This window comes from Nilaparvata lugens, chromosome 3 (genome assembly GCF_014356525.2).
Source record: "Nilaparvata lugens isolate BPH chromosome 3, ASM1435652v1, whole genome shotgun sequence".
In the NCBI taxonomy this organism is placed as follows: Eukaryota; Metazoa; Arthropoda; class Insecta; order Hemiptera; family Delphacidae; genus Nilaparvata; species Nilaparvata lugens.
This window is the reverse complement of record NC_052506.1, coordinates 95,929,887-95,940,843: the sequence shown is the minus strand read 5'-3', so window position 1 is coordinate 95,940,843 and position 10,957 is coordinate 95,929,887. Positions and strand designations below refer to the sequence as shown.

Sequence of the window (10,957 nt, the reverse complement as noted above, 5' to 3'; positions counted from 1 at the left end):
CACAGCAGTCACTGTTACCAACTTCATTTTGATTTTGCTGCACTGTTGCTCCATATAACTTACTAAGTATTTTGCGTTGCCATGTTGCAAATCTGGAGTGCAGAAAAATTTTTCCCGCACTAGAGCGGAAAAGTGATTCTTTGCATTCTGTAATCAGTGCAGCAATGGCCACTTTGTAGGAAATATATATTTTTAATTTTATAAATACATAGTCTGTCTAACAAGTAGCGATCCCTAACCTTACTATTGAATGGTTTTGTAACATGTACTGACTCGAAATATATATTTTCTAATTTTACAATACAAGGTTCGTTCAACAAGTAGCGCTCGGCTGCTCAGCTCTCCAACCTAACCTGACTCTGTGTTGCAGGCACTATGATTCCAAAGTCAGGCGGTGACTATGCCTACATAAACGAGGCGTTTGGGGCGCTGCCGGCCTTCCTCTACCTGTGGGTGGCTCTGCTGGTGATTGTGCCCACTGGCAATGCCATCACGGCGCTCACCTTTGCTGAGTACATTGTCAAGCCGGCCTGGCCTCACTGCGATCCGCCTTACGAGGTTACCAGGCTCATTGCCACTCTCATCACCTGTGAGTAATCGACTACTATTAACTACTTAGGTAGTTAACTACCTAAGATTACAGTCAAGACAATCAGTTGATTTCTTTGTAAGGCTGGGGCTAGATTGAACGAACAGTTAACTATCTAAGATTATTTAGGATAGTTAATATATCAGTTGATTTCTTTTTAAAGCTGGGGTTAGATCAAACGAACAAAGATAATTAAAAATATTGATAAACCTAGTTCAATATAGCTAATGAAGCTAAGAGAGCTTAGAATGGATTCATTCGCTTTTAAAGACATGAATTTATCATACTTCTAATATGTCGTGTTATCTCCATGTGTTGGTGCTCTAGCTCTATGCTTGTTTGGTCCAACCCCATCCTAACTACATAGAACATAGAATCACCTAGAAATCATATTATAATTGTTGGTATTTATCTGTAATATTTGTAGGAGAGACACTTAAGTAGACTTCAGCCTATCTAGATAAAATATAGAATCACATAGAAATCATGTTATAATAATTGTTGATATTTATCTGTAACATTTGTGGGAGGAACAATTAAATAGGTATTGGAACCCATTATTCAGGAAACTTACAATATCCACAATAAAGGTGAAGCAAAACATTTTCAAATGTACTGGTGGTTAGTAAATGAAACTTTATTTCTAAAATTGAAATACTCAAGTGGATTTTACTGTATAACCAAATTTCATGATATTTGTTTGATATATTCTGTATGACAATCTAATGATATCCAATAACTCTGTAATGATACCCATTAAAACCTGTTCATAATGTCTGAGAACCGTTCACACACCATTCTGCAATTTTATAGAAAACTTGTTACATTCAACATTTTACAAGGATTAAAAATAATAACTTTTTGCGATGATGTCGAATTTTCTGAGAAAAGTATTCACTGTTCACACTAATAGCAGAATCTGCTAAAAATGTTGTATTGAGTTAGCTAGCAATGGGAACATGGAAATATTTGTAAAATGCATTCGAATATATTATACAGTATCAGGTAGCAAGGTTTTCAATGAGAAAAAATAGAGAAATATCCTCTAGATTATATTGCCATGAGTAAACTAGGTAACACTCCATATATTGCCATGAGTAAACTAGGTACCACTCCATATATTGCCATGAGTAAACTAGGTAACACTCCATATATTGCCATGAGTAAACTAGGTAACACTCCAAAAAGCAAAATAATCGGCAAATTAGAATTCAGCGTATCAAATAACAAGCTTGTTCTCTCAATACAATAAGTCACCTCAGGTTGCTCAGCAATAAATTTCGGGTCAAGAAATTCAAACAATCAGATTCGAACAAAAGAGGATGTGAATAAATAAATGAACAATCGCGGAGTCGCTTACTTGTTTCGCAATAGAGAAAAACAAAGAATTTGAAAATTGTTGCAAGAAAAACCCACGCATTTCTGCAACGGCAATAAACCTGAGCTTCACCAAGGAGAATTTCAAGTTGTTGTCAAGAAGCTTGAATGTTTCTTGGAATCGATTCCAGCAAGGACAACAAGATTGTTTGCAGCACATAAAATTGCAGAATTTTCTGGGGAAAAGGGAGAAGGATGGTGGAAAGGGACAGTAGAATGGAGTGGAGTGGATAGTAGTCCTGCAAGTGTAAGATGAAGAATCATTTGGCGGAGGTAAAATAAAAAAGGAGGGGGAACAAGGAGTGGGAGGAAGAAGGGGTAAGAGGAAGAACAGAAATGAGGGAGAAAAAGACAATGATGATGCATAATGTGAAATTGGAAAGAGATAGAAGATAACATGGAGAAGGAATCGGATAAGGTAACGAGAAAGTGGAATTTGAGGTAAAGGAGTAAGTTTAGTGGAAGAAAAGTAGGAAGTCTAGAAGGAGCTTGAGAAATAAAATAATAAGTTAAAATTGGAAAATAATAATTAAGATCTGGAAAAAAGATGGAAAGAAGTACAGTATTTAGTGAAGAAAAATAAGTGGGCAGTAGAGACGTATGAGAAAAAAAGAGATTACTCGCATTTCATTGATGTTGATTATAATAATAATCGGCTCAAATAATGAAAAAAGAATGAGGAAAAGTAGAATTGAATAAATGAAGTACCTCTTTTATAATAATGAAGGTGTGGCTGACAAATAAAGGAAACAAATCCACATTAGCTGGAAAATTACAAATCAAACCACATTGCCTGTACGGAACCTGAGACATTTGAAAAAGTATACTTCAGTATAGGCTACCAAGATCATGTTACTCTTGAATTCTTAATGAAATAAGTTGAAGGTTTTGTTCTTGAAAAAAAAATTGGCTATGTCTCTCTTTGGTGAAGTGATAATTCGATTGGAGCTTCTGTGAATTGTTTCCAAGAGGTGAATATTGTAAACAGTAAAAAATTCAATAGCTTCCAATCCAAGAAATAAAAATCTGGTGTGGCTCACTCGCACAACACAACTTTCCTTGCCGTTGTCAAAATTGATCAACTGACGCTAGTGTTCCCGCGCATATGAAATCTACTATTCTGCGATCTGAGAGAGCTGGTGACAGGACGATAGCGCTGCAGACACACGTAGTCTGCTATCTCTTCATAGTGAATGATTTAATAGAATCAACAGTTGCCAACAGTTTGCAATTGAATAATCTCATTTTCTCGCATTTCGAGCTTATTTTCAATTTTAGGTGAAAATGTTACTGAACATAAATTGTAGAGATTTTCATGCTGAATCTTTTCCACTAAAATTTTTATTTTTAAATTGTATCTGAAGCCTGATAATTGGGAATCTAAAATCAAAAATTGGATAGATGGGGCGGTGCTCCTGAAATTTTTACAGATATGGGACTTGTGGCAGTCGATAGAGCTTATCAATGACTTCTTTAGGTATGAATTTGATCAAAATCGTTGGAGCCGTTTTTGAGAAAATCGCGAAAAACCCTGTTTTTGACAACATTTTCCCCATTTTAGCCGCCATCTTGAATCGCATTTGATCGAAATTGTTCGTGTCGGATCCTTATAGTGAAAGGGATCCTTATAGTGAAAGGACCTAAGTCACTCCGTTGATTGGGAGATGAGATATCGTGTACACAGACGCACATACACTCATACACACACACACACACACACACACACACACAACACACACCACACACACACACACACACACACACACACACACACACACAGACCAATACCCAAAAACCACTTTTTTGGACTCAGGGGACCTTGAAACGTATAGAAATTTAGAAATTGGGGTACCTTAATTTTTTCGGAAAGCAATACTTTCTTTACCTATGGTAATAGGGCAAGGAAAGTAAAAATCAATCGTTAAAAAGAAGACATCATCCTTGACTCATGTGGGGCCTTGAAAGACCCTATGAAATATCCCAGCTAGTATAGTAATTGGTACAAGGTCAATATTAGTCATCACGTGAGGGGATTCCAAACGTATTATGTCTAGTTCACAGATTGCAAATTTATAGCATAGAGAAGCATACCCTTCCTGTATGCTTATTAGCCTATATGTTCATGCTAAACATCGTGGATTTCCATAAATTGTACATTTACAATGCTGAAATATATTTTATATTGAAATATTATATTATAAAATTATTTTATAAAATATAATCTAATATATTATCTGTTGGTTTAATTATTTATGCATGAATTGCGCTTCAGTTGTTATGTTGAGTTAGAATTTATCAATGCTTAAGGGGAGAATTACCTGCTGACCAATTTTGTTGATTTATTCAATTGAAACTGTATGCTTGTTCAACGAGACTTGTTCAACGAATTATTCCCAAAATAATTGTAAAATCAGCTACTAGAACTGTTGTAATATTTTCCTGTTCTAATCTCCTTGCAATCTTTGTTTTAGTATGAGTGTAGGTATTGCATCCCAAATTTTTGGCATTCTACGCTTATAGTCTGAGGGCCTCATGTACCATCTCGGTTTAAACGGAGATAAATCAGCTATTGGTTGAAGCCCGAAATGAAACACATTGGGCCAATAGATCCGGCCATATATGACATCCAACTTATCATTGGAACTTCATGTAATTGTAGTTAAGCGTTAAACGTAGTTGGTGCATATGCGCCTAAGATAAGCCTACTTGATAAGATAATAATAGTAATACTGGACAAATTCATTCCAATGGTATGCGTAGAAGTGAAAGGCTTGCTCGAAGCTTTCAGAACTTGTTTCGTTATTTAGCAAATATTTTGATGATAAGTTCAAGGTTCTGAATTGTTCTAACGAATCTATTTTGCTCACTCAGTCTCACTGCAACATAACTTTATCCAATAAGAATGTTCAGTGAGTAATGAATTTATGTTGATAATGTATTAGTCATGATGTTGATGAATTCCAATTACATGAGTAGTTGATATTGTAGTAACTGTATGACTATAATATGATATTGATTTTTATATATCTTATGCGCTCTGTATGTTCTCAGAAAGTCATGAATATTAAATCACTGGTTTTGTGAATAAGTAATTAATAAAGCTTGATAATAATAATAGAAAATATTTATAAAATTGAAACTAAAAAATAGAAAATAATATCTAAACAAACAATAATCAAAATAACATTTTGAACAAAGTACAAAATGGATTTAATTGGCTATAAATACTCTCATGCAAGGGAAGCTTCCCTGGAATTGCTGCCGACCTGAGAAAATCTGTCACAATAATAATTTAGAATCCATGTTGCTTTGTCAAGTAATCACAGCAAAATATACACAGTTATACCAGCATATTGTAATTTAAAAGCAAAACCCTAACCTCAGCCTTCATCTAACTTCTCCCTAACCCACTCTTCATTATTATCTTCTGCTAGTATTCTACTGTGCAGCTTACTGTGTATCAGTCTCAACGAACCTATGCCGTGAAACTGACGAACTGAATGGCTCAACTTATCTGAGCGTTTATTTGAAGAGCGTAAATTGTATTTTGAAAAGTGAGAGTGACATAACCAACTTTTTGATTTGGACTATATAGTATAAATTGGAAATGGGACAGTTTTGGGCATGAGCCTGTTGTGCCTTCCTCATGTTAAGTATGTGTACACAATGTGATAAAAATAAATAAATAAATGAAACTTCATATTCTTCTAGTATGTCAAGAAATGATCAAAACAGGTACATGATGGGATAAAAACTTGACAAATTGAGACCCTCCCGTTGATTACCTTTTCAGGATATTGTAAGACCTTGAATCCCGAATTGAACTGATGTAGCAGTACTTTTAAGGGTCGTTTGCACAATCAAAGCTTAAACTGAATTTAGTCAGCTGGTGGCTTAAACTCAAAATGAAACAAATTTCAACAAACGAGACTTGATACGGATTTGATGTAGTTTAAAATGAAATTTAGTTTAAACTGTCACTGTGCCCTAAATTAAATCAATTCTGTGTAATATTGTTATGACCTGGACGTTTATGAGTGGTAATTTGATGTGTGACGTCATCTGAAACAGATCAAATGAAGGTTTTATCCAATGACATTACTTACACAACAAATTCCGTTACACAGTTAATATTACAGGTCATTGAATACAATTATGTTTGCTTAAAGATGTTCATAAGATTCTTTGCTCATGAGATGTTCATGGATCAAGAAAAATATTTATCTACATTAGAACGTCGATAATTCGGACGTCAAAAATCCGGACCGTCAATAATCCGGATTCGTCTCTGGCAAGAAATAAAATTTTCGTACCTTCTGTCCTCGGCGCTAAGCTCCTTACTTTAGAGCGGGCGACGGGAGAATGGCGCGAAGCGAGGAGAAAGGGAGTGGTCGTCGAGGTGGAGGTCTACCTACCAATAATTGAATACTGTATATTCAATTTTAACAGCTTTGTTTCTTGAATAGTGCGTGCTGACCATTTTTTTAACGTAATTTCGATAATCCGGATGATTGACGTTCTACTGTATCTATCTTTAAGAAAATTCTTGTCTCTGCAAACAGGATCGAAATACATTCACAATTCAAGTAAAAATACTTATACAATAAACTCAAACAAAAATACATATCTGAATTAAGTTAAATAATGTTAATTTATTGTTAGGCTTGCTGACGGCGGTGAACTGCTACGACGTGAAGTGGGTGACGCGAGTGCAGGACTTCTTCACAGCCACCAAGGTGCTGGCTCTGCTGATGATCGTAGGTGTGGGTGTGTGGGCGCTGCTGGTCGACTCACACACGCAGAACATCAGCCAGCCATTCGAGGGTAGCAACACCAGTCCAGGCGCCATTGCGCTCGCCTTCTATTCGGGGTTGTTTTCTTATGCTGGATGGTGAGTTGATAACTTATCATTATAGGGGTACAGATGGAAATTTATGAGAGATTAAATTCATTCAAATGCTAATTAATGAATAGTTATTACTAAACGAAAATCCAAATTAAATGCTGTAAATCTCCCTGAAGACTTCTACTACTGTAAATATTGACAACAGGATTAACAGCTAGATGGAAATTCGATGAGAGTTTGTCAGTTTGGTGTAAGGGTGAGAATACCTGACTTGCAATAAGAAGGTACCGGGTTTGATTCCCAGGCTGGCAAATAATTTTTGGATAGTAGCTCTCATCGAATTTCCATCTATCTGTCAATATTTGCAGTCTTCGGGGTGATTTACAGTACTGTATTTGGATTATTGTTTAGTAATAATTATTATTAGAGGGATACTTTCCATTTAATAATGCTCTGCTGGGTCGAGAAATAATGCCATTTATTCTTATGGGAGTGTTCACACGCTTTCAATGGCCACCTCCTCGCCATTTGTTCAACCTCGGATAATACGGATGACTTATTTTAACATTCACTTTGCTCGTCTGGTGTGCATTGCATTGCATTGGGTACACCGCGCTTCCGTGCCATGCCTGCGCCTTGTTTCTGTCCAATGTCCGTTCTGTATGATTTGGGCCTAAAACAAAACAGGTTGTAAATCCATGAACAATTCAATTTGTTTGACGTAAATCCATGTTAAATTTCACGTCATGTATTATGATATAACACAGCCTTATTCACAGCATTACTCTTAGCTTGGACTCTCTTATTAAAAAAATCTCCATCTACTATGTAAAGTCTTATACAGAGGCGCAGGGAAACAGGGAATTTTGAAATACGAATGAATAAATTCATGAAAATAGTAAATGAGTATGAAAAATGCCATCTATTCATAATTTTGATTCTTACAATCAACATTTAGAAGATGTCATTAGAAATGTGCCATAGAAGATGCCATTAGAAATGTGCATTTCAGTTAAAATGATGTAGCCTACTATCTGAATTTCAAAATACCGCATGCAATTTTCACGAATAATTGATGAAACTAGTATGCCTATAAAACCTGTATTACTAATAAAATAATATTAACCATTTTCTTTTTTCTACAGGAACTACTTGAATTTCGTGACTGAAGAACTGAGGGACCCATACAAGTGAGTAACTTCAGTTTCATTTATTTCAACAAATCAAAATCAAAATCAATTATTTCCATGAAGAACAAAAAATACAAAATATTCATTTTTTACATTATACTTGGAATTTACACTGCAAGGTCTTGGGACCCGTGCGCAGTGTAAGAGTGTTGTATTTTCATTAAGTAAAATTACTAACAAAATTTTTTTAATCGTACTGTATTTGCTATGTTTTGATTTAAACTAGAAGAATATGAAAAACTGTAAAAAATAAAAGAAAAAAAAACAGAAAGAACTGATAGATAAAGAAAGAGAAAAAGACAGAAAGAACTTATAGACAAAGAAAGAGAAAAAGACAGAAAGAGCTGATAGATAAAGAAAGAAACTGAAAGTTTAAAAACTAATATAACTGATCGAAACGCCATTGTTAAAGATAAGTTAAGTTAAGAAATTTTCTGTATAGAGAAATAATAATATTGAGATATAGTAGAAAAAAGGGAGAATATAGAAAGATATATAGAAAAAAGTGACATAATAGATTTATTTTTCCTCCAAAATGTATTTTGATCCTCCATATTCAAGCATTCACTCAGAAAAGGCGATCTGTAATATTAGATTCTTTGATCCATTTTTCCATTTCAACAATGAGCTTGTTATTGATGCTATTTGTTATAAAGTGATGAGGGATGAAATTTACCAATCTAGAACAAGTGAACATGAACTGTCTCCACAAACACTCAAATTTACTCTGGAAGACTCAAAAGTCAGGCTAGATGGTCTAAGGTTATAAATTGATTGTCGTAAATTATACATATGTTTATTTTTGTTGATATTCAGTAATAAACTTTTTATGTATAGTTGTCTGACAGTTAAGACATTGAACTCTGCAAATAAGTTGTGAGTAGGATAACGTCTAGGCTTGCCTAATATTGTTTTATTAAATGTTTCTGTATGGTAAATATCTTATTTAAATGACAACTCACTGCTCCACCCCATGCCAGTATACTATACTGTAATATGGACTGCGCATAGGCAAAGTAAATTATTCTTGTTAATCTGGAATTTTTAAGTTTATTAAGGTTAAAAAATTTATAAGTGAGGTATTTCATACTGTTGCACATGTTATTTATATGTATATCCCATTTTAAATGTGGGTCTAAAAAAACACCAAGATATTTGGCTTTATCTACTTTTTTTAATTCTGGACACTGGCAAGGAGCTTGAGGAGTGTGATTACAGTTCAGCGAGTGGATCTTAATTGAATTCACATCATTTGGTTGGCCCCTTGCATCCGGAGAAAAGGTCATAAAAATACTTTTTGTAACATTAAGTGTTAATAAATGCTTGTTGAACCAAGATTTAACCATTTTCATTCCTTCCTCACTAGACTCAACCACATACCTCCACTCATCACCCGTAAATGTCAATGTTGTGTCATCTGCAAATGAGACTGTAACACCATTTTTTATGTTCATTTTAAGTAAATCATTTACGTAGATCAAGAATAATATAGGGGACAATACCGTTCCCTGTGGTAGACCATATTCGGATAAAAAACTTTTGCTGGTTTCAAGATATTGACAGCGATCTCTAAGATAGCAATTGAATAGCTTTAAAGGAACATCTTTAATACCTATATTTTCCAATTTTTTTAGTAATATTTCATGTGGTATAGTATCGAAAGCCTTTGAGAGATCTAATAGAATGACTAATGTTTTTTTATTATTGTTAAAGTTATTTGATATAATATTGACTATAGTTGTTATAGCATCTTGGGTACTTTTGTTTTTTTGAAAGCCATACTGGTTTTTATGAATGATTTCGTATTATTAAGGTAACTATTTAGTCTGATTTTTATAAGTTTTTCCAATATTTTTGATAAATTATTCAGTAGGCTTATAGGACGATAGTTTGTAGGATTGTTGGGATCGCCAGATTTGAATAGGGGTATTATATTTGAATTTTGAATTTTTCAGGGAAAACGCCGTCAGCGAAGCATTTATTTACTATTTTGTTAAGTGGCTTAGCAATGTATGAGGCAATTATTTTCAAACAGATATTGCTTATAGTGTCAATGCCCGCAGCAGAGCTATTTTTTAGTGTTTTAATGACCTTTATTATTTCATATTCATTTGTTGGAAAAAAGAAAAAAGAATGTGGTGATGATAGAGGAGCTGAAGTGGAATGTGTATTAAGGGTTGATGATGTGTCTTTGAGATTTTCATTTTGAGTATTTCTGCAAAGGATTTTCCCACCTGAACAAAGTGATCATTGAGAGTTTTCGGATCAATTTGGGCTTGGTTGATGATTTTTCATTATTCATAACTTCATTGATATACTTCCAAGTTTTTTTACTATTACCCTTACATTCATCAATTCTTGTTTTATAATAATCATATTTGCAATCAGTTATTAATTATTAAAAGTTTTTTGTAGGCTGTTTATTCTAATTTTAAATTGTAATTGAAAGGTTGCCTGCTTAGTTTTTTATGCATTTTATCACGTGTACGTATAGAAATTATTAGACCTTTGGTAATCCAAGGTTTTAAAGGTTTAAGTTTATGAGGTATAGTTTTATAAGTGCTGCTATTTTCTATATGTTGAGTGAGAGTGTTTGTAAAAACATCGACCAGCTCATCAATATTTGACTCAGAATTCAACATAGATTCCCAATTCTCATTTTCCAATTTTGATTTGAGTATATTATAATTTATTTTTTTAATAAGTTGTTCGCAATTTATTTTTTTAATACTATTGGTAACTCCGACTTGAAGACATGTGCAAAAATGATCCGTGATATTTGTTTTGAATATTAAACCAGTAACATCATCAGAATTGAAATGTTTATTTTTAAAAATATATGATCAATACAAGATTCTGAATTATTATTTATTCTTGTTGATTTATTTATGTAGGATTTATATCCCATGGATGATAAAATGCTAAAGTATTCGTTTGCTTTATTTGTATTACTAT

The 10,957-nt window shown here is 33.8% G+C and overlaps 1 protein-coding gene across 1 annotated transcript; it reads left to right on the top strand.

Annotated features, from left to right (window-relative positions):
- The first annotated feature begins 375 nt into the window (after window positions 1-375).
- Window positions 376-8,006, top strand: LOC120350316 (Y+L amino acid transporter 2-like). The gene is made up of 3 exons (XM_039422978.1): window positions 376-589; window positions 6,629-6,857; window positions 7,958-8,006. Exons 1-3 carry the CDS (start codon window positions 376-378, stop codon window positions 8,004-8,006), a joined length of 492 nt encoding a protein of 163 aa, XP_039278912.1.
- The last annotated feature ends 2,951 nt before the right edge of the window (window positions 8,007-10,957 follow it).